The 25,159-nt window shown below is 37.5% G+C and overlaps 1 protein-coding gene across 4 annotated transcripts in view; it reads left to right on the plus strand.

Moving 5' to 3' along the window:
• Positions 1 to 25,159, plus strand: part of PTPRR (protein tyrosine phosphatase receptor type R) — a 273,598-nt gene that overhangs the window by 214,833 nt on the left and 33,606 nt on the right. For all 4 annotated transcript variants that reach the window (XM_061416475.1, XM_061416476.1, XM_061416477.1 and 1 more), the window contains 4 exons: positions 6,235 to 6,421; positions 9,361 to 9,445; positions 16,499 to 16,578; positions 17,005 to 17,142. In XM_061416475.1, the coding sequence (XP_061272459.1) occupies positions 6,235 to 6,421; positions 9,361 to 9,445; positions 16,499 to 16,578; positions 17,005 to 17,142 (490 nt within the window). The remainder of the gene's footprint in view (positions 1 to 6,234; positions 6,422 to 9,360; positions 9,446 to 16,498; positions 16,579 to 17,004; positions 17,143 to 25,159) is intronic.

Consider the following 25,159-nt stretch of genomic DNA (forward strand, 5'->3'; position numbering starts at 1 on the left):
TCTTTGGGCTTCCCCCAGTGGTTCAGTAGTAAAGAATCCACCAGCAATGCAAGAGCCATAGGAGATGTGGGTTTGATCCCCGGGTCAAGAAAATCCCCTGGAGGAGGGCAAGGCAACCCACTCCAGTATTTTTGCCTGGAGAATCCCATGGACAGAGGAGTCTGGCTGGCTACAGTCCATAATGTCACAGAGAGTCGAACACCACTAAAGCGACTTAGCAGCAGCAATCCTAACTTTACTACCAACAACCGACCCCAACTCTACATTGGGCACTGCACAGACTAGCATAAAGTGCCCACCTTACCTTGCTTTTATGTGGCAAAGCAGAAAGAGCTTGGATTCTATGTTCTAACATGGGTTGAATCTTTAGTCTGCTATCGTGTTCCTATTAGTCATTTCTTCACCTATGAAACGAGGGAAAATAAGACCTCAGAGAGCTGCTCTGAAAGTTGAGATATCATATGTGAAAGTGCTTAGAACAGTGCTTGGCAAGTAGTAGATGTTTAATAAATAGTATTTGTTTCCTTTCTTCCTTCCCTTGCCAAACAAAAGTCATTCTTCCTGACCAAGTCAGTTTGTATGAAAATGCTTTCTTGGCTCTCAGTTTATCACAGAATCCTTACAAAAATTTTTTTAATTTATTTATTTTTAATAGAAGGATGACTGGTTTACAATATTGTGTTGGTTTCTGCCATACATCAACATGAATCAGCCGTAGTATACAAATTTTACACATTAGATCAAAAGCACCTAAAATAAGGATCCCAAAGACTTTTAATCCTCCAGGTTTAGGCAGAGTATGCCGCGAGAAGCCAAAACAGAAGCTGATATAACTCGATGCTCTGAATTCTCTCTTTTCTGGATTCGGGCAGTCTTTTTATACTCTTGTTTCTATGACTCTTGCTTCTGTTTCAGCTCTCCTACATGACCCTGCCCCCCAGTTCCAAAATACATCTTACACAACAGAACTCTAGCTCAGACTGCTGATATATGATTTCTCAAAGATGCCTTATCATTTCCTGCTCCCACACTTTTGTTTTCCTGCCAGACTCTGTCTCTGAAATAACTGTCTACTCAAAATTTATCTTTTATCTTTAAGACCAAACTCAATTCATTCTCGTTCATACATCTGCTCTGATCACTCTTGATAGAAGAGACCTTGCTTTCTACTAAACCATCATCTAATAGCACTGAGTGTTCCTCAGTTGGCAGGTTGCAGATACTTCTGTGTTTTAGTGCTGAAAATGGACTGAACAGAATAGTGGTTTTAAATGGCGTCTGATTAGAAGTCCCTTAAGCCACCTCTCCCAGCTCCTTACTCAACTATCTGTGTAACCAGCAAAGCCAAATTCTTACCAATACAGTAAAATCTAAGGCCAATAGGCAAACTATTATCAGAATTAGGAACTTCTGCAATTTAAAGGCCAAAAGAACTGGACTGAGAAACTTTAAAAACCACTTTCCCACTAGAAATAGATTAAAATTCTTGGCCTGAATGTAGAACCACCCTTTGTTCCTCCTCAACTACTTATCTCCTACTCAGAAACACAGGAGCTCTGTCAGTCACCACTGCCAGGCACCAAAAAGGAAAACCTGGTGGGAGCACCATCCCTCTTCTCAGGTAGGTGATTATTTTATGGGGTGGCCATTATGCTATCCCCTAATGCCTAATACAATGATTCAGAAGAGTTAAAAATAATAACAGGAACTACAAAAGTTTTTTTAGGAACATGCTCAAAAAAGGCAGGTAGTCAATATTAAATTTTGAAGTCGGATGTGGGGGTTGGGGCAGTGTGAATTGGATCAGTTCAGTTCAGTCTCTCAGTCATGTCCAACTGTTTGTGACCCCATGGACTACAGCACACCAGGCTTCCCTGTCAATCACAAACTCCCAGAGCTTGTTCAAACTCATGTCTATTGAGTCAGTGATGCCATCCAACCACCTCATCCTCTGTTGTCTCCTTCTCCTTTCAGTTATAACATAAACATGTACTAGGGATGTGATGTAAAATATGATGACTGTTAACACTGGTCTATGGTATATTTGAGGGCTTCCCTGGTGGCTCAGAGGTTAAAGTGTCTGCCTCCAATGCGGGAGACCTGGGTTCAATCCCTGGGTGGGGAAGATCCCCTGGAGAAGGAAAGGGTAACCCATTCCAGTATTCTTGCCCAGAGAATCCCATGGACAGAGAAGCCTGGTAGGCTACAGTCCACGGAGTTGCAAGGAGTCAGACACGACTGAGAGACTTCACTTCACTTTTCACTATGGTATATTTGAAAGCTTTTATGAGAGTAGATCCAAGAGTTCCCATCACCAGGAAAAAACTTTTTTTGGTGTCTATTCGAGATAATGGATGTTAACTAAGCTTATTATTAATCATTTTCTAATATATGTAAGTCAAATCATTATGCAATATGCCTTAAACTTATATTAATACAATGCTATGAGAAGGGGACTGCAGGGGATGAGATGATTGGATGGCATCACCGATTCAACGGACACAGGTTTGGGTGGACTCCAGGAGTTGGTGATGGACAGGGAGGCCTGGCATGCTGCGGTTCATGGGGTCGCAAAGAGCTGGACACGACTGAGTGACTGAACTGAGCTGAACTGATGTATCAATTGTGTCTCAATAAAACTGGGGGGAAAAGTCAGATGTGAGGCTAGACATAAAATTAATGAGAAATTATTTATTTAATGTTGATAAACTTAGAGTGAAACTATATTTATGAATCTCTTCAAACAACATGGGCTTCCCTGGTGGCTCAGAGGTTAAAGCGTCTGCCTCCAATGCGGGAGACCTGGGTTTAATCCCTGGGTTGGGAAGATCTCCCGGAGAAGGAAATGGTAACCCACTCCAGTATTCTTGCCCGGAGAATCCCATGGACAGAGAAGCCTGGTAGGCTACAGTCCATGAGGTCACAAAGAGTTGGAAACGACTGAACGACTTCACTTCAAACAACATAATAGCTGAAACATATAAAGTAAAAATTATTAGAAATATAACAAGAAATAACAAACACAATTCTGTGAAAGACTCACTATCTATTTCAGGCTATGAGAAATCCAGTAGGAAAAAAGTAAGAAAAAAAATAGATTGAAATAGTATTTTTAATAATATATCAGAATATAATATATAATGTGATAGATATGTATATATGTACATAGATATGATATGTAGACATATTTATCAATAGATCCATGGATAGTAGCCAAACCAGCTGCCGGCAAAAGCATGTATGAAATATTTAGAAAATTTTATTATAGTTTTTGTCTCAAAGAAAACATCAAGAAATTCCAATAATTAGAAATCTAGTCCATTCTGATTTCTATGTACATTTCATGTACTAGATATTAATAAGGAAAATGAGTGGGCAAACAGCTAAATTACCCTCGAGTTAAAGCAAGAATTAAAGCTACAACTACAAACCATTTAGAAATTAATGAAAATGACAGCATTATATATCAAAATGTAGAATGACACCAAAGCTGCAACTGGAAGCAGATTCGTAAGAGGAAAGAACTGATATATTTTTTGTTTAATGAATTTTTTGTTGTGTGTTCTAATAATTTTCTATTTCTTAAAATTAAGCCCTAACCACTTCAGTGTTTGTTGATGTAGTACTTCATACATGTTAAACACAATTTAAAGGAATTAATATGCTAGACTGAGCCAGACTTGCCTGTGAGTGTCCAGGAGTCGCTGGCAGAGACGTGGGTCAACAGTGGCCTACTGCGGGGTCAGGGGCACTGAATACAATGGTATGACTGAAGACTGAACTGAACCTGAACCGAACTATCTGCTTGTATTCTCTTTGCTTGGGTTTATTTGGGCTCGTATATGCCAGCTTTCCATTTTCCTGGGACAATAACCACTTGGCACCAAATTTGATCACCTGACACACACCTCAGTCCCCTTTAAATTTAAAAATTCTTTAAATTGACCCTCAGTCAGTTCAGTTGCTCATTCGTGTCTGACTCTTTGTGATCCTGTGGACTGCAGCATGCAAGCCTTCCCTGTCCATCACCAGTCCCCAGAACTTGCTCAAACTCAAGTCCATCAAGTTGGTGATGCCATCCAACCATCTCATCCTCTGTCGTCCCCTTCTCCTCCTGCCCTCAATCTTTCCCAGTCTCAGGGTCTTTTCCAAAGATTCAGTTCTTCACATCAGGAGGCCAAAGTATTGGACCTTCAGCTTCAGCATCAGTCCTTGCAATGAATATTCAGGATTAATTTCCTTTAGGATTGACTGGTTTGATCTCCTTGCAGTGCAAGGGACTCTCAAGAGTCACCTTCAACAACACAGTTCAGAAGCATCACTTCTTCGGTGTTCAGCTTTCTTTATTGTCCACCTCTCACATCCATACATGACTACTGGAAAAACCATAGCTTGGACTAAATGGACCTTTGTCGGGAAAGTAATGTCTTTGTTTTTTAATATGCTGTCTAGGTTGGTCATAGCTTTTATTCCAAAGAGCAGACGTCCTTTAATTTCATGGCTGCAGTCACCATCTGCAGTGATTTTGGAGCCCAAGAAAATAAAGTCTGTCATTGTTTCCGTTGTTTCCCCATCTATTTGCCATGAAGTGATGGGACCAGATGCTATGATCTTCATTTTTTGAATGTTGAGCTTTAAGTCAGCTTTTTCAGTCTCTTTCACCTTCATCAAGAGGCTCTTTAGTTCCTCTTCACTTCCTGCCATAAGGGTGGTGTCATCTGCATATCTGAGGTTATTGACATTTCTCCCAGCAATCTTAATTCCAGCCTTCGCTTCCTCCAGCCCAGCATTTCACATGATGTAGTCTACATATAAGTTAAATAAGCAGGGTGACAATATACAGCCTTGATAATATACCTCCTTTCCCAATTTGGAACCAGACCATTGTTCCGTGTTCTAACTGTTGCTGGTTTTAACTGTTGCTTGTTGACCTGCATACAGATTTCTCAGGAGGCAGGTAAGGTGGTCTAGTATTTGCATCTCCTTAAGAATTTTCCACAGTTGTTGTGATACACACAGTCAAAGGCTTTGGCATAGTCAATAAAGCAGAAATAGATGTTTTTCTGGAATTTTCTTGCTTTTTCTATGTTCCAACAGATATTGGCAATTTGATCTCTGGTCCCTCTGCCTTTTCGAAATCCATCACGTATTGCTAAAGCCTGGCTTGGAGAATTTTGAGCATTACTTTGCCAGTGTCTGAGATGAGTGCAACTGTGTAGTAGTTTGAACATTCTTTGGCATTGCCTTTCTTTAGGATTGGAAAGAAAACTGACCTTTTCCAGTCCTGTGGCCACTGTTGAGTTTTCCAAATTTGCTGGCATATTGAGTGCAGCACTTCAATGTGCTATTTGACCCTCAACACATGCTATTTGATAGTTACTCCTTGATTCCATACAGCTGCTGTTATTAGTAAGAGGCACTCACACCTTCTGTTCAGGACACAGGGAGCCTTTATATGTTGGAAGAACCACACCTTGCCTCCCAACAAGAGGGAAATCACAGAGAGAGGTTCAATTGTAATTTAGCATAAGGGTCTGTGGTCTTCTTCTTGTAAGTTTATCACAGGATTAAATACATACATATGTAAGTACATACATATATGCATAGATACATATAGGACAAAACATATACATATGTATACAGAATGAAAAAGTTATCTTTTAAGAATTTACCAGAAACTATAAAAAAATACATTTTGAACTTTCAAATTCTATTTTAATGGCAATCATTTGAACTAAAATAAAGAGATTGTTTTTCTCCTCTGAGCTTCCTGTGTTTAATAAAATCATAAAGTATAGTATATTGATGTCAAAAATATTAGCTAGGGTGGGTACAGAATTTTTATACTGGACTCTCAGATACACAGATAAAGTAGGTTTGTGTCACATCTTAGTCCTCAATTCAAATGCTATGTTTACTTTTCCTAAATTTTTCACTTAATTTGTTAGCCATCTTATTCATTTATTAGCCATCTTATTATTTCCATAGCAGCTATATCCCTTAATAAACTATAGTTCATTTTCTCAGTTCAGAGTGGTTTCTCCAACAACAAAACTGTCCATTTGCTGTAGAGAAACTACAGTAATTGCGATCATCAATTATGGTACCCTGAAAGAAGGTCCTTATTTCTATCATAGTTCTCGTTGAATTATGTGTATATACAGGAAGACAAACTGATCTGCTGAAAACAATCCATACAGTGTTTAAACCTAATAGCATTTTCCTCCAATGTAGGCGAGGGTCCAACGTATCTCTTACATTGGACATGAGTAGCTTGGGCAATGTTGAACCCTTTGTGGCCATACCAACCCCACGGGAGAAGGTAGCCATGGAGTACCTGCAATCAGCCAGCCGAATTCTCACAAGGTCGCAGCTGAGGGACGTCGTGGCAAGTTCACACTTACTCCAAAGTGAATTCATGGTAAGCCTACTGTTTGTTATTCACTCTTCAGGAGGCATTTTGATATTCTAGCCACTAGAGGCACATTCTAAATGACACTGTCAGCTCATAGTAAAATGGTTACAATTCTAAAGGTTACCAGTGCAAAGATTTCAGGTCCACCCTGCATCTCATCAACTACTGGTGCGTGTTCAAACTAGGACGTGATACCTAAATTAAGGCAGAGGGTATAGAAGCTGGCCAGGCAAAGAAGTGGCACAAAGGAGCTGACCATTCCAGGATGACAGAGCAGGCTTGCTTGTCACTATTTGGGGAATTAAATTGTTCAGTTTGACAGGAGCATTAAAATTAAGGTGGGAAATAACAAAAATTGAGCCTCAGACATAAAACAAATCTAAGACTTAATATGTTACTAAAGGTTTGGATTTATCTTGTGTTTAAAAAAGATTACTATCCAGTTAGGGAGTTTGGGATCGAGAGATACACACTGCTGTATTTTAAATGGAGAGCCAACAAGGACCTGCTGTATAGCACAGGGAACTCTGCTCCATGTTATGTGACAGCCTGGATGAGAGGGAGCTGAGGGGAAAATGGGTACGTGTATATGTATGGCTGAGTCCCTTTGCTGTCCACCTGAAACTATCCCGACATTGTTAATAGGCTATACTCCAATATAAAATAAAAAGTTTTTAAAAATTACTATTGGCAGTAGAGTCTGCATTAGAAAGAGGTATTTTGGAGACTCTAGAGATTATCCTGTGAAGCTGTGATTAGTCAAAACTAAAGAAGTAGCAGTGAAAATTGGAAGGGTCTATAGGAGTCTATATTGGAGTCTATCGGAGAAGGAAATGGCAACCCACTCCAGTATTCTTGCCTGGAGAATCCCATGGACGGAGGAGCTTTGTGGGCTACAGTCCATGGGTCGCAAAGAGTCGGACACGACTGAGCGACTTCACTATAGGAGTTTACAAGAAGTGGCCTTAATGAGGTAAGTCTGCCAAGAAAAAGGGAAGGTAGGAACGACACTCCCATTTTTAGACTTAGCAACAGGGTACATATAGTTTCTTTTAATGAAATAAGAAACACAAAAGGAAGACTAAATGTAGGCTAAAAATAATGGTGAGTTTCATATAGCTAAAGATGATGATGACCCATCATTGTTGCTAGTGATAATACATAAAACACATTTTATCCAGAGAGCATGGAGACACATTAGACCTTCTTAAGTTGTCCAACTGTTTCCCAAGGGGAATATCCATTTTTTAGAACCATTTGCATCTTAAAGCAGATGTACATTTCAAGCCATATCCGTTGGGTATAATAAATTGAACACTGAGGTGTTAGTCAGGTGTTTGCAACCACCCTTTCCTGAGCCAGCCATAGGTTTGATCTATTACTTTCATCACCTGTTAAGGATCCAAAGTAAAGTACTAAGCATGCAGTTGTAAAATTAGACTTTGTAGCATGTATTCTCTTTATGTATGAAGAAAATGAAACCTGGGGGATTAAACAAGCCAATCAATGGTCATGTAAGTGGCCAAAGGTTTGTTTCTCGAACTGCAGATAGCTCTTTGTTCAATAAGACAAGCCTTTAACATGGACTACTTCCCTGAAAGGGAAGATGAGGTCAGCAAGGAATAGAGAGAGAATGCTGGAAGATGATAAATTGTGTGTGTCAGACAACAAGAAAGATGGGAGGAATAGAGCTAATCACAGCTTTGCCAAAACAGACTAACCTGTTTGAAATTACTAAGCATGAACAAGTGGTTTCTATTGAACAGTCAACAATTTTGCTTACTTTGGTAACTTGAAACTGTGAACTTATTCAGTTGGCACAAAGAACAAGAATAAATTATAAATATCTAAAATAATGCAAGTTTCAGAAATGATGTTTTTAAAGTAAGCTACTCCTCTCTATGGACCGAGTCTTAAATTCATAGTATAGTCAGGCTTTTCTTGAATTTTCAGATCGCCTGAAAACAAGGACAATTTAAATACATTTGTAGATAAGTTCTTTCATTTCAATGAATCCTAGGCTGTCAAGTTTTATTTTCTTTTGAGAAAGTGAAGGTAACAAAAATATTATTTTATGTGATCCAGGGATAAAAGGTATTTTAATTCACATTTATCTAAGCAATCCTTTGCAGAATTTTAAGTTAGAGAACATACCATTTTGTATAATCAGCTCCTTAAATATTTGTTTAGAACCTTTTGAAAACTTTGGCTTACTGTTTCCTTTGTTCCAGTCAGCATCAGATGCTCACCTTTTAGGTCTAATATATAGAGTGACTCCTGCTCTAATTGTTCCCTCCTCTATCATTTGGCATATATTCTGACTTAATAAATATATTTGTATTCTTGTTAATTGCTAGAAGACAGTGTCTAAATGCCCTTCACTACAAATATTGCACTTACAAACAGAAATGGGACAGTAAAATTAAAAACCATTTCTTAATACAAAAATGCATCATATCATTATTACTTAGATCAACAAAAATTCCCTTTATATTTACCATTTGAGGGGAAGTTTTTCATAATCCTAAAAGAGTCACAATTAATGTTAAGACAGAATCTATCATAATAAAAAAATTTAGTATTAAATCTACAGATTGGAAGAAATCTAAATACACTGTTGAAAAAAATTTCAGCCACCTGTTTATAAATTCCCAGCAATTATGTCAGAACAGGATTCTTAAAACCTAACCAAACTTTTCTATGTCTCTTTAAAAACTACATATCAAATAATACTATCTAACACACAAAGCCATTTCTTAGAGTCAGCTTGTCAGGGTGCAGCTGATGTGTTTAGGAAAGGAAGGGTGTTGGCAAATCAGAGGTGTTAGTCTGTTTTTTTATAAATGACTTTGAAGTCCAATAGAGCTCTGGATCAGATGGCCCCCCGTGAAGATTTTCTTTGTGGCAGCATTAGATACAGTATTTGATATCACTTATTTTTTCAGGAAATACCAATGAACTTTGTGGATCCCAAAGAAATTGACATTCCACGTCATGGAACCAAAAATCGCTATAAGACCATTTTGCCAAGTAAGTTTCTTGAATTAAATAGTTTATGTTGTACCCCTCCCTCAACATTTCCCATCCTCACAACTTCCATATACACACCAAATTTGGAATTGCAAACACAGCTCAAGACTAATAATCATTAAAGTGGAATTCCCTGGAGGTGGAGTGGTTAGGAGTCAGTGCTTTCACTGCTAAGGCCAGGTTTAATCCCTGGTCGGGGAACTAAGATCCTGCGAGTGGTGCAGCCAAAAAAAGAAAAAAACTAATAATCATTAGAATGGGCTAAGGTTAATAATTTTATCTTGTATTACTCTTATTACATTTCTCACAATTCCAGTAGACACATGGTTCTAAACTTTACATTATGGTCAATTAATTTTCCAAAGGGTGTCAAATAATTCAGGGGAAAAGAATAGTCTTTTCAATAAATGATGCTGAGACAACTGGATAGCCACCCGCAAAAAATAAAATGCCTCACACAACATACAAAAATTAATTCAAAATAAGATCAAAATGGATATTCTAAATGTAAGAACCAAAACTATAAAACTTTTCACATAAAACAGATGTAAATCCTCATGACCTTGAACTTGTCAATGGTTTCTTAGATACGACACCAAAAGTATAAGCAACAAAAGGAAAAAATAAATTGAACTTGATCAAAATTTAAAAGTTTTGTGCTTCTAAGGGTACCATCAAAAAACTAAAAAGATGACACTGACATAAAATGGCAGGAAAATTGATAAATTATACACTTAATAAAGGATTTGTATCTATAATAAATAAAGAACTATTAGAACTCAATTATAAAAAGACTAATAACTCAATTTTAAAAGGAGCAAAGGACTTGAAGAGACATTTTTCCATAAAAGATATACAAATAGCCAACAAACATATGAAAAGATGCTCGACACCATTCGGCATCAGGGAAATCAAAACCGCAGTGAGATACCACTTCATATCCACATGATTATAATTTTAAAAAAGACAGTAGAAAGAGTTGGCAAGGATGTAGAGAAATTGGAAACGTCATACTTTGATGGTAGGTACAGCTACTGAAGAACAGTCTGCTAATTCCTCAAAAGGTAAAACCTAAAGTTACTGTATGATTCAGATATTGTACTCCTAGGTATATATGTAAGAAAAATAAAAACATGTGTCCACACAAAAGCTGTACACAAATGTTTGTAACAGTATTAGTCATAATAGCTCGAAGGGTAGAAACAACCAAAATATTCATCACCTAATGAATAGATAAATAAAATGTTGTATATTCACATAATATAGTATTATTCAGCAATAAAAAGCAATGAGGTACTGATGCATGCTACGACTTGGATGAGCCCTGAACACATATACTAAGTGAGAGAAGCCATCATAGCCTCATATTGCATGAGGCCATTCGTATGCAGTGTCCAGTTAGGCAAATCTGTAGAGATAGAAACTATAGTTGCTGTCAAGTGTTGGGAGGCATGAGAAAAGAAAACAAAAGGGTATTGAGTTTGTTTGGGAGATAATGAAAATGTTGCCTTTGCTAGAAATATTTATCTCGCATCCTTACAGAAAAGTCTATAGGGCTGCCTACAGAGCCAAACTGTTGGGGCTCATATCCAGCTGCAGCACTTACTCTATGGCCTTGGGTAAATTCCTTAACTTCATCTGTGAGATAAAAGTAGTAATATCGACCTCACAGGGCTGTTGTAAAGCCCAGTGCTTTGCACATGATTAAGTGCTCAGCGTTACTCTCATAACTCAGAAAGGTATTATTGTTCCTTTCTTACAGAGGATTTGTAGATATTAAAGAAGCAAGATTCAAACCCAAACACATCTGTCCACATGCCTTTCATCACTGATGGCTGTACAACTTTGTGAATTAAACAAAAATAAACTCTGTGATGGTACACCTCACACAAGTGAATTGTATGGTATATGAATTATGTCTCAAAAAAATGCTTTTACAGAAAGACTTCATTATGCATAGCAATCACCTGAGTCCTTGTTAAAAATGTGGCATCCTGTGCTCCACCCTGGGGATTCTGTTTAAATGGGTTCTGTTGGGCCCAGAAATCTGTACTTCTACCAAACAGGTGATTCTGATGTAGGTGATACCAGGACCACACTTTGAGAAACACTGCTTAGACTATTTTAAAATTAAATTTAACTCTGTGAAATTTCGGAGAAGGCAATGGCAACCCACTCCAGTACTCTTGCCTGGAAAATCCCATGGACGGAGGAGCGGTAGGCTGCAGCCCATTGGGTTGCTAAGTCAGACACTGCTGAGCGACTTCACTTGCACTTTTCACTTTCCTGCATTGGAGAAGGAAATGGCAACCCACTCCAGTGTTCTTGCCTGGAGAATCCCAGGGATGGGGGAGCCTGGTGGGCTGCCATCTATGGGGTTGCACAGAGTCGGACACGACTGAAGTGACCTAGCAACAACAACCGTGAAATTTTTCGATGTCAAGCAGTGAGCTAAATGCCAGGAACCAGGAAAGAATAAGGAAAATCATATAATATCAAAGAGGTCATGGACCAGAGAAGATACATGTAAATGAGTAATTATGTCCAATGTAAGAGTCCATGGAGTTGCAAAGGACATGACTTAGCAACTAAACAACAACAACAGCCAGAATAGAAATGTTGCCCAAGTGCTGTAGAAGGATGGAGTAATTAATTCTGCCTAGAAAGACAAAAATACTTTGGAGAGGAAGCAATATTGTCAATACCTAAACAAACAGATGGAGTTGGGATCTTGACAAAACCCATAGACATCTCAGGGCAATAACTCTGGAAAGATGGAGCCCCAAAGGTTTGTTTCAAAGTATTAACATGGAAATAGTAGAGTCTTCATAATTCAGTTAATTATTTCCTTCATAAACCTCCAAATTCTCCATATTTATGCTAATAGAGCAAGAATTACCATTAATAGTGTTCATGGAATTCCCCTTCTGTTAGAGTTGGAAACACATTGTAATAGTTACTTCACAGTAACATATTTTTAACTGGTCTTTATAGTTAAACCTGTTTACCTAAGATACAGTTATTGTTGAAAGATATTTTGTTAACTATAATTGGCTGAAGGGAATGAAAGTGCTGTGTGTTACATCTAGTATCTCTTTCTCAGGCTTTTTCATCTCAAATTTACCAAACATAAGTAAGTAGGGCATAAACATGCATTGCAATTATTATACTTAACCACCTAATCTCAGAAGGACTTGGAAATTATTAGGACTGTTTTAAAGTTCAGGCTTCTCTGTTTCCTGCCCAGATGCTATCAGACAACTGCTTCATAGTCCTGTGTCAGCTTTTCCATTCCCAGAACTGGGTGGGTCACTTGAACCAGGGCACCTGTGCTGACAAATGATGTTGCAAATGACGGATTTTCTGTTGAAAATGTCTGTAGCCTGAATACCCCACCCAACCCCCTGTCGTGCAAGATATAATCTAGTAAATATAGCATGGACAAGTCACATCATTGGTTGGAAAATCATCAGAAAAGATGGGAATGAATATGAAAATCTGCTATTTATGGTTTATTTTAGACTGTATGATGGGATAAGTTTGAAACATTGCATAAAGTAATTTTTAAATGAATAAGCTTTTAAATATTATAATTGTTTTTATTTTTTAACCTACAATAAACTCTTAAGTTTAAAAGCTTCCAGCTTGTGCATATTAGTGAGACTGCATAATTTGGAGGATGCTTTGCAGCAGAAATATGGATGGCCAAGAACTAATTAAAATGTAGCTTTTTTTTGTTCTATGTACAATGTCAGCCTGGCTCTGAATATTCTTAAGTGGCAGATTAAAGTGCTTATGTCAAATTTATATCAAATTATTTTATAATATAAACAAATATTAGTGATGAGAATATCTTTATGTCTTAATTGCAAGAGCAATGGGAAAAAAACTGATATCAGTGTGAAATTTTTTGTACAACAAAAAATTTTTATGTATATTTTGTCCATGCAGTTTATTTATACAACTATAGAACAATATAAATCAAATTTTAAAGTCCTAGTTACTCTGGTCTTCACTTTTTATTTAAAAATGTAAAGTCTAGTAATGTTTCCTACTTACATTATGTTTTCTCTTTTATTTTATTATGTGCCTAAAACAGAGTAGATATGCAAATCAGTGAACCACTCATTAAGGCAACAAGTTGTATGACTCAAGCAGAATGTTGGAGTTAGACTTGATTTCCTATCCTGGCGAAAATATTTACAATTTATGGCAGGCTACTTCATTTTTCTGTGCCAGCCTTTCTTTGCCCTTAAAAATAGTAATAGTCATACTACCCTATAAGGCTGTTGAAAGAATTACATAATCATATGTGGAAAATGGCTTGGAAAGTTCCAACAAATAGTAAACCCTCAGCAAATGTTCGTTTCTCCTTTCTTTATCTTCCTAGTGAATTCATCATTAATCCCAGAAACAATTCCAGACAATAAGAACACTGACTATGGGAACATTTACAGTTTCAGAAACAGAGTACTAAAGAGCCCTGTTTTCACATAATAACCATCACTGCATTGGCAAAATCACCACTGTCCACAAAAGCTCTCTACAATGAGGGAAATGTTCCCTATCTCCCATGGGTGCTGAGTGCTCAGTCACTTCAGTCTTCTGACTCTTTTGTGGCCCCGTGGACTGTAGCCTGCCAGGCTCCTCTGTCCATGGGATTCTCCAGGCAAGAATACTGGAGTGGGTTGCCATTTCCTTCTCCAGGGGATCTTCCTGACCCAGGGATGGAATCTGTGTCTCTTAGGTCTCCTGCATTGGCAGGTGGGTTCCTTAACTCTAGCGCCACCTGGCAAGCCTGTGTCTCCCATGAGATAGTCATTAGCTGCATGTGGCAATAAGCATTTGAAGTAAAGTGAGTGCACCCAAGGAACTGACTTTTGTTAAAAAAGAAAGCAGCTTATTTTTATTTTTTAATATTTATTTAATTTGACTATGCTGCATCTTGGGTTGCAACCTGTGAGCGCTTTAGTTGCAGTATGTGGGATCTAGTCCCCTGATCAAGGATAGAACCTGGGTGGCCTGCATTGGGAGCGTGGAGTCTTAGCCACTGGAGCACCAGGGAAGTCCCAAGGAACTGACTTTTAAATTTTGCTTTGTTTTAATTAACTTGAATTTACCTACACTTGGCTAGTGGCTACCATATTGGACAAAGCAGGCCTAGATTCTTCTCTCTCTTCCACAACAACCTTGAAGATGATTCCCAATCACCTTGAAGGTGTGACCAGTCCCTGCCCTTCCGTCCGTTTCCCACGTCTCCTGAATTCATCTCTGAGAACTGTCCTATTCCTCTCATCTCTGCCTTTGTCCATGACTAGCAGTGATACACTTTTCCCTTATCTAATAGCTTCCTCTCTGACTTCAAACCTTAAACACATTTCTTCCTGAAGAGGAAATCTTCAGACCAGTATGTTGTTCAGTTGCTGTCATGTCCAACTCTTTGCAGCCTCAAGAACTGCAGCACGCCAGGCTCCTCTGTCATCTGTCTCCTCGAGTTCGCTCAAATTCATGTGCACTGAGTCAGCCCAGTATAACCTTTGACAAAATCTGATGTGATTCTAATCAAAATATCAGGATCCATGTATCATTTTGTCTATTAAATAGAAGACTCAAGATCGCCAGAGGTAAAGAGATGGAGAAGAGGGCAGACTTTCATGTGCTCTGTACACCAGACCTATGTGTGTGTAATACTTTGTAGAGAGGAAAAAAGAAACAAGAAGGAAAGAAGAAAGAAGAAGAGAGGGAAGGAGGGAGGAAGGAAAAGGGTGTAAGGAAGAAGGGAAGGGAGAAAAGAATGAAAGGAAGAAAGCAAAGGAAATAAAAAGAGAAGAGCAGGAGAGAGGAGCAAATGTGATCAGTGTCCAATGTAACATTGAATTCATGCACTGCATGAATAAAATTATAACAGTAAAGATGAAAGCAATAATACATGATGACAGTAATGACAAAATTTTGCTTTTTAATACTTAGCTTTTTATTAGACTACACTAGCTTTAAAAAGGCTTCAGTTCATTTTCATTTTCTCCTATTCATCATATATTATATTCTTGGTTTTTTTTAAGTATTTCAAGATCTCTAAATATTTGGAAATACTGTAAATTATCAGTTTTCAACATAAATTTAGTTTAGCTTGACAAGAAACCTGCTTCTAAGCAATTTTGGGGTTGAGTTCCCAATAAATAATATACATCATAGGCATTATAAAAACTGAAGGAAGTGGGCCTCTTTTCAAGTGTGAGTGGTTTAGGCCATTCGTGGAAACTTTTAATAATCAGTGGATACTGAAAAGAAATTGAAGTTTCTCGTCCCCTTTGCTATGAAAAGAGAAAAATCTAGAAGAAAAGCATTATTTTAACTCTTTATAATTGAAATTAATTCAATATTAAACCCACTCTGAGCCACATATCAAGTAAAAATCACAAAAGATATAAAAGTTAATTAAAGACAGTCTTTGTTCTCAAGGGGCTCATTGCAATCCATTGAGGGAAAGAAAGAACTGAAGCACTTAAAATACAAGATGTTAAATACTAAAATAAAGTTCAAGCAGCCTGAGCAAAGAAGAGAATGCCTAATTCTGCCAGGAAGACAAGGGAGGGCTTCAGGAAGAAAGTATCTCTTGAACTGAGCCCTGAAGAATGAGGACAACTTACCCATGCAGAGACGGCAAGGAAACAATATGTGCAAAAGCACAGAATCTGCAAGAATGTGGAGTAGTTGGGAGATTGCCCTCGACCCTTGTGACTAGAGTATGTACTCTATGTACACACAGAAAACTGATGATAGATACATGCGTGCTCAGTCATGTCTCTTTGTAACCCTATGGACTGTACCCTGCCAGGCTCCTCTGTCCATGGGATTCTCCAGGCAAGAATACTGGAGTGGGTTGCCCTTCCCTTCTCCAGGGGATCTTCCTGACCCAGGGGTGGAACCTAGGTCTCCTGCATTGCAGGCAGATTCTTTACCATCTGAGCCACCAGGGAAGCCCCACTGACATTCTAAGAAACTTAAAAGAGTAAATCTGGCTAACCTATTCTTTCTTGTTTTCTTCATTAGATCCCCTCAGTAGAGTATGTTTAAGACCAAAAAATGTAACTGATTCTTTGAGCACTTACATCAATGCTAATTATATTAGGGTAAGTAAATAAACCTAAATTTCTTTCTGATAAGCATGTTGATTTACTGTCTGGAATTGTTGGGGGTTTTTTTTCACCCCTCAGAATAGATTAATTTTGTTTTAACTTGGTTACCAGCAAGTTTTGTTTTGCTCACTTGGTCATAATCCATGTCGGTAGGTCTTCCTTTCCTGTGTGTCTGTGGCCACAGTGCTCCCTCTGAGGTGCTCTGGGGAGGACTGCACTTGACAACCCTCAGTACCATGTGCTATGCTCGACTTGTTGAGAGAATAACCACTAGAATGGTGGTGCTTGAATCAATGAAGCCGTGAAAGTATGTAGCTTTTGGACCTGCAGAATTGTTTTGTTTTGAAGATATTTCACCTAAACTTTCAGTGCAAGGCATGGACTTCAGAGCCAACATTTTTTCTTTTTTTCTCAAACTAGGGCTACAGTGGCAAAGAGAAAGCATTCATCGCCACACAGGGCCCCATGATCAACACCGTGAATGATTTCTGGCAGATGGTTTGGCAGGAGGACAGTCCCGTGATTGTTATGATCACAAAACTCAAGGAGAAAAATGAGGTATGACCTTTTCCCAAGTGCAGAACATTGTATTTTTTTCTGTTACTCTAGAACAGAGATTGTTTAAGGACAATTACCATATACTTCCTAACAAATTTAAGATGTTAAGACACTTAAAGGCTAGGTCAGTTTATGCTCCCCCAAAATGGTAATTGGTGTCCTATGAATGATAGCTTTCTTTCAGTGAAATCAATGTGCTTGGCATACACCATTCACATTTGTATCCATTTATCTATGTAAGGAAATGAGGGGCCCTGAATCATCACTCTGATTTATAACAGGGAAATAAAAAATTGTTCATTTACATCATGAGCAATTTTTGAGCACCTACTAAGTGACAGATACTATTCTATTTACTTATTTATTTATGGCTGTGCTGGGTCTTCATTGCTGTGCAGGCTTTTCTCTGGTTGTGGAGAGCAGGGGCTACTCTATAGTTGCGGTTTGCGGGCTTCTCAGCATGGACAGAGGAGCCTGGTGGGCTACAATCTGTGGGATCGCAGAGTCGGACAGGACTGAGCGACTAACGCGCACACACACACACATGCACACACTGTGGGGGTGTCTCTTGTGGTGGAGCAGGGGCTCTAGGGTGCTCGAGCTTCAGTAGTTGCAACTTGAGGGCTCAAGAGCGCAGACTCAACAGTTGTGGTAGACAGGCTTGGTTGCTTCACAGCGTGTGGGATCTCCCTGGACCAGGGACTGAATCCACATCTCCTACATCGGCAGGTGAGTTCTTTACCACTTAGCCACCAGGAAAGCCCCAGATACTATTTTAGTTGCTGGCAGTTTATTAGTAAACAAACACAAAGATTCCTGCCCTTGGTAGATTTTAACTTTCTAGTGAGGGGGAGACAGACAAAAAGCAAGAAGCAGAATTTCATAAGAGTATAGCATATTAGAAGGGATAGATGCTGTAGGAAAAAACAACAGAGTGGGATAAGGGGACTGGGTGTCTGAGATGCAGGGAGCAGTAGGAGAAGAGCAAGCTGCAGTATTATACAGGGGGATACACCTCACTGAGAAAGTGAAATTTGGAGAAAGGTTTGAAGTTAACCAAACCAAACAACTTTCTCAATATTTTCATAAAACAAAATCCAAGAAAGAGACAAAATTAGACCCCACATGCATACTAGTAAACTTTTCTAAGGATCTAGCTTATAGAATATGCTTTCTGTATTTTGCATCATAAAAATAAAACTGTGTAATTCCCAAAGAGTGCTATCCTAGGCACTGCCTACATTTCATGACATCTTATTGAGATAATTTACAGTCTGATTTTAGCCAGCATTTGTCTTTGTTTTCTGATCAAAATGACTATGCCTGCATCTCACCCTGACAATAAGAATTTAAGAAAATGGAAATTTCCCTTTTACTCCTTTGGTGAGTTGCAACCACCAACCATAGTATAACCATGCTGCTAATGCAGAAAACTCAGGTACACAAACAGCAACTTAAAGTTCTTTTAAAGTTTTGTTGTTTTCTTCCATTTTTGCTACAATAGACAAAGAATTTTTTTCTGAAATTTATCCTGGGAAAAAAAGTATATTTTTGGCCAGTAGATGAAGTTGTATACTACATTAGCTATATGCTTACTAAATAAATGCATTTCTATGAATCTTATATGAAAGCCTAAAGTAGCATAATAAAATAATCCTTAATATTCTTAGCTATTTCACCCAATATCAACTTGTCAGCATAATAAGCCACTGACAAGTCCTGCACAGTTGTTTATTATCTGTGACAATTTACCTTCATGGCAGGAAAAAAAATTCTTCAAGTTTTAAAGGTATATTCTCTGTGTATTTATACACATGCATGTATACATAGAACTTATGTTAATATGGAGCTAAATAATCTGAAAAACCAGTCATACTGAGTGAAATACGATATGGCATGCATAGCAGAGCTTGGGGGAGAAAGTAAATTCTAGTAGTAAAAAACTGAATAAAATTCATAAAACCAGAGAATTATAGGTTATTTGTGTTTTCATGACAATATAAGAACTGGAGACAAAGCCTTGGGCTTGCAGGAGCTAGGACTTAGAACTGAGACCTTCCACGAAGTGAGCACCTGCAAGGGCTATACCTTCAGTGAAAGGGTGAACCACAGAAATAAACCTGCCTACCAAAATAGGATTATAACAGGAATTAATCTATCAAAGTCTGGCCTTCTCATGGGATCAACAGTAAGGTACTCTTGAGTATTCAGAATTCAAAAACCAGGAAGCACCAAGTGGTAAGTAATTAATACAAAATAGTATTTTTTAATGTATATAAATCATTTATAAACTAGTTTATATTCATTTAATTAAAAAATTAAAAGTAATACTGCATTGGTAAGGCACTTTACAAAAACAAAGTCTTCTGCTATCTGCACAGCAAACGCTACACAGAATTTCAAAGGAAAAAGCCCAGCAAATATAAACCCAGAAGTCAAACTTCTGAGAAACACATGTAAATAACCAACATAAGTAAAAAGCAGAAACAACGAATAGTAGAAATAGACCTATAAGAAATTGAAACAATAGAAACTGTAAATATAGGCTTTTTTATAATTAAACATACAAAATATAAAATTAAAAACTTGACAAAAGAACAATTTACTATCAAAAAAGACTAGGAAGATTTAAAAACAAACCAAAGGGGCCTAGAAATAAATATTATACACATTAAAATGAAAAAACTTCATAAGTTGATTGGCAAGCTGGACACAGTTGAATAAATAATTACTGGATTAAAAAGCAGAGCTAAGGAAATTACCTAGAAGATCAAAATGACCAAAAATGTGAAATAGAATTTCAGAGGACAATATTTAGATGTCTAATATATGTCTAATGGATATTTTAGAAGAAAAGGGAGAATATAAAAAAAGAAGTAATATTTGAGGAAATACTGGCTAGGTATTTTCCAAAATTGGTGAAAGACTTGATCTCTCACAGTAAATCCTAGACTGGATAAATAAAATAAATCCACAGCTAGACACATCTGTGGAACTGAAAAACACTGCAGAGATTGTTTTAACAACCAGAATGACTAACAATTGGCTTCTCAGTAGTAACAGCAGAAGCCAAAACTCGGTAGAATAATACCCACAAAGGAATGAGAGGAAATCACAGACACCTTAGAACTCACACAAGATTTAGCAATGCTTCCTGGATCTGAATAGACTGAACTACACCTGCCCACTTTGGTTGGAATTACCATTTTCTGAATAGATTGTCACGATGTATTTTCTCTAAGAACATTCATACCTTTATTAATTCTATTTCTTTTATTAAAAGTAAAATCATACAAAATTGGCATAGAAAAAAGCACTGTGATTTATGCGATTACATAAACATAAGGATGTAAATGTTTTGAAACAAGTTTTTTTTCCACTGAAAACATTATTTGTTGCATATTTATTAAGGATAAATACTTGGCAAAGCATATATCCCACAAGGATCATAGGTTTAGTAACTGTGTAAGATAAATTATAATTTTTGTTGTCCTGAGCATTTCATTCCTCAAATGTTATGATATATTTGTTTCCTTAGACAAAAAGACAGAGATACGCCAATGGTGCTGTAACTTGTTCTTGAGTCAGGTTTCATCAGGACAGGACAGAAGAAGCCAAGATTGTTGGTTAGTGAGTAAGGATTCCCTAGAAGTTAAGTAGGATGTGACATATTTTAAAGGCCAACAGAGATAATATGAATAATTGGTGAATATGCCAAAGCCCTAACAGACAGTATTCTTCCCTTCTGTCCCCAAGACCAGAGTTTGTCATTATAAGAGAACTGCTGTATGAGATAAATATGTATTTCAAAGTGACAATGAGTTGGTTAACTGACTATGCTCAGACATCTCTGTTCTGAATGTGAATGTGCAAATAGAGCCCGTCTTGTTCTTTCCTTTTCAAGTGCATTAAACCTGAAGCTAACCTGTGGGCTTCCCAGGTGGCACCGTTGCTGAAGAACCCACCTGCCAATGCAGAAGATAGACAGGGTTGGATTTCCTGGGTCAGGAGGAGTCCCTGGGTCGAGAAGATCCCCTGGAGAAGGAAATGGCAACCCACTCCAGTATTCTTGCCTGGAGAATCCCATGGGCAGAGCAGCCTGGTGGGCTACAGTCCATAGGGTCACAAAGAGTCAGACACAACTGAAGCAACTTAGCATGCAAACCTGTTGGTACCATTCTCAGAATTCTTGTTCTCTATAGGAGAGTCAAGTAGATCTGTTGAAAGCCAGAATTTTTGAAAAAATAATGTCCACATAAAGGATGACTGAGGTTTTTATTTTTCACTTTGGCTGCATAATTCAGAAATGGAAAAGGTATTATTTTTTCTTACCATTTTTAGCCTCTTGCCTTTTTAAGTGTCTGAGATATATATTCTGGAAATATCAAAGTAAATATTGATACATTATGTTACACTTCTGTGTGCAATTTGCTACATGTATTTTCCCATGGCCAGTCATAATTCCAAATATTGCAATAAAGATTTTGACTTCTGTTATTATTGATTACTCATTAAATTAAAATGAAAATTCCTTTCCATCCAGATTCTCTAAAGATGTACAAAGAATACTATGGAAGAAACTTTAATGTTTTACAAATCAAAATGATACTGAAAAGTCTGGCTCAAAAGAAATAGGCAGTAGACTTCACACTGCCAGGAAGATGCTGTTTACCAAAAATGTGCCAACTTTCAATTGTGTTAAGCGTCATTGTTTGAAATAGACAAAAATCATTTCCTCCAAAAATATGTGAGGGTGGAGTTATCTTTAGAAATTCCCAGGCTTTGTATTTTCATGAACCTTTCTACTTTCTAATAAATAAATAAAAGAATAATTGCCAGCTCTTATTAAATCATCACAATATTCTCATAGTTACTTTATTAAATAAGAATAGGCAAAAAATTTTAAAATAAAGCTGACAAATTAGTTCTCATCTATGGTGTGAAAGGAGAAGCCACTTTTATTGTTGGTAAGTTTGATTTCTTCATTTACGTAAATCTCATGAAGGAATTCCTCTTGAAAGAAATAAAACATTGAAAACACAGTGTTCAAACTTTTAACATGAACTATTGCTTAACTAGAGAAGACACAGCAGCTAAAACCTGAAAAGCTAGAGTAGGATGAGTCTAAACAGGACAAGAAGCATTTCTATATTTCCAAAGTCCTCAGACTAGCTCAGACTTTCTGCTAAGAAAGAAGTGGCTATGAATGTCGGTCATATTATGTGTACAGTGGAAACTATTTTCCACAGACTGCCATTTGTTGAATGTATATAGTACGCACAGTTCATATGTTAATTCAGTTCATTTTCACTCTATCTCTACAAAGCAAGATTTACTATACCTATGTTATGGATGAGAAATGAAGGTCAGAGGTTAAATCATTTGCCTATAGTCTCAAAGTTAGTAAGTGATGGAGTCCCAATTTTAGTCCAGGTTTATTTGATTCCAAAGCTCACATACTCATTATGCCCCAACATAATAAATGGACTAAAGAAGGATGTAAAGTAAAGTAAAGTGGTAGTTGCTCAGTCGTGTCTGACTCATTGTGATCCCATGACTGTAGCTCACCAGGCTCTTCTGTCCATGGGATTCTCCAGGCAGGAATACTGGAGTGGGTTGCCATGCCCTTCTCCAGAGGATCTTCCCAAGCCAGGGATCAAATCCAGGTCTCCTACATTGCGGGCAGATACTTTACCATCTGAGCCACGTGGGAAGCTCATAAATAAAGATGCAAGACATCAAAAGACAAAGTACCCGTTGTTGGCTTCAAGAAGGAATAAGACACCGAACTATCGTTCACGAAGTGAGAGCATTACTTGGTGATCTGGCCTAATGAAATACTTCTCTCGAGTACTTAATACTGCCATATTCTGTCTTAAAATTTACATCTTTCATCTGAGTTCACCTATGTGACTTAAATACTTAAAAAACGCATTTTGCCCATTGACCTATTCAGCACTTTGCAAGCGGTTTAACCTCAAAAAGCAAAATAAAGAAATTGTATTTTAAGTATTCCCCAATTTCATTTTCTTCCTTTTCTAGCTGATAAAATTATGGATAAGATTTATTTTAATTACATTTCTTTGTCCAAATAGCTCTTATGTGCCTTACAGTTTTTCAGCAGGGACCTGCAGAGGAAGTAGGTGCACGAGGAACATAAACCTGGCGAAGCAACAGCACAGAGGCAGACACGACACCACAGAGCATGCTGAGCACTTTGATGTGGCCTGAGCATAGTAGGGAGCGAAGGGAGATGGGCCTGGAATGGTACATTTTGCTGAAGACTATAGAGAATGAAAGAGGGTTCTGTATTCTTTGTATATTCTGCTTTTAACATTATGAGTGTTCTCCGTATCATTAATAACTCATCAAAAACATGATTTTTAAATGACTGCTAGAATTTCACTGTATGGTTGCTAAAATGTATGTAATCATTTCCTTATTAATAGATAAAGTCATTTCCAATCTTTTTATCCACATCTTTCATTATTAATTTATAATTTTAGATGTGAAATGACCTAAGTGATAAGAACTTTTGAAAAAATATATTCCCAATGTTAGAAATACATCTAACAGTGTCATCATCTTTGAGCTTCCCTGTAGCTCAGGTGGTAAAGAATAGGCCTGTAATGAGGAGACGCAGGTTTGATCCCTGGATTGGGAAGATCCCTTGGAGAAGGGAATGGCAACCCACTGCAGTGTTCTTGCCTGGAGAATCCCATGGACAGAGGAGCCTGGCGGGCTAAGTTCCATAGGGTCGCAAGGAGTCGGACAGGACTAAAGTGACTAAGCACTCCAATATTTTTGCTTGGAGAATTCCATGGACAGACACTACACTATTACCATTACCTTTAGCATCTAGAATTCTCCAGCTGACCTTGATGACTTTCAGTACTTTGTTCTTCTTTATAAAACATCCAGTGGTGTGTGTGCATTCATTCAACAGATATTTATCCATTATCAACCATCAAGCACCAGTGTAGGCACTTGGATTATATCTTTATTGACAAAATAGTCAAAGATCCCTCCTTTCATGGAGCTACAATCTAAAAGAGTAGACACGGTAAACAAGAAACAAAAATTTTAAATATTAGATATAGGTACAGTGTTAGGTCTTATGAGGAGTGGAGAAAACATATGGTAGAGTAAGAGAGATGGAAGACAGTTTACACCAAGATCAGGAGAGCATTTTAAAATTTATATATGGCAGCCTATAAGAATCTTATGAATTTATGCAAGTAATGACTTAAGTCAAATCACAGCTACTATAGATGACTTTATTTAATTAAATACATCCAAAACAAGTGCTTCTTAACAATATAAATATTAATCAAGTATATCCCATGTTTACCTTAAGTTTCATTATGAAATCTGATGGGTATTCAGGTGGAAATGATTGATTTGTAAGTAAATTATAGTTAAAAATAAAGTAGATCTTTTTAAGCTGTACATTTAAAGAGAAAATAAATTTTCCTGATAAAACACTAGTAATTAAATTTAATTATACTATGTTATATTCTAAATCCATAAAATAAAAGTACATCTTCTCAACTATTTAAAATTAGCTAAAAAAATTAGAGTTAGATAATCTAGAAAGTTCATCAAATATACCTAGGAAGTGTAGAAACTGGGCTGTTTGATCTTCCAAGTAACTAATGTTTATTGAACACTAACAGTGTGCTTAGAAATTAATCTTTACAATAAGCTTATTTGTAAAACTCAGTGAAAGAACACACTGACGTCCAGGGCAGTTAAGCAACCTGCCCAGGCTAAACAGCCAGCGATCTGACTCCCAACTCCTCCTTCTCACCTCTCTACATACCCTCCTCAAGTCTTCTTCCTAGTTAAGGTGGGAAGGGAGAAAGTTCTAATCCAAGCAGTGATTGCGGCCAGAGAGCAGTACCTGGGATTGCTTACAGTCCTGGTTTAAAATCTCTAACCTTTCTAAGAAGGAAAGAGGGGAAGGATAAAGCATTTTGACTTAAAAAGTATAAGGTCTGTTCATTCAAAATAGTGG

This window comes from Bos javanicus, chromosome 5, assembly GCF_032452875.1.
Source record: "Bos javanicus breed banteng chromosome 5, ARS-OSU_banteng_1.0, whole genome shotgun sequence".
NCBI classification, from domain to species: Eukaryota; Metazoa; Chordata; class Mammalia; order Artiodactyla; family Bovidae; genus Bos; species Bos javanicus.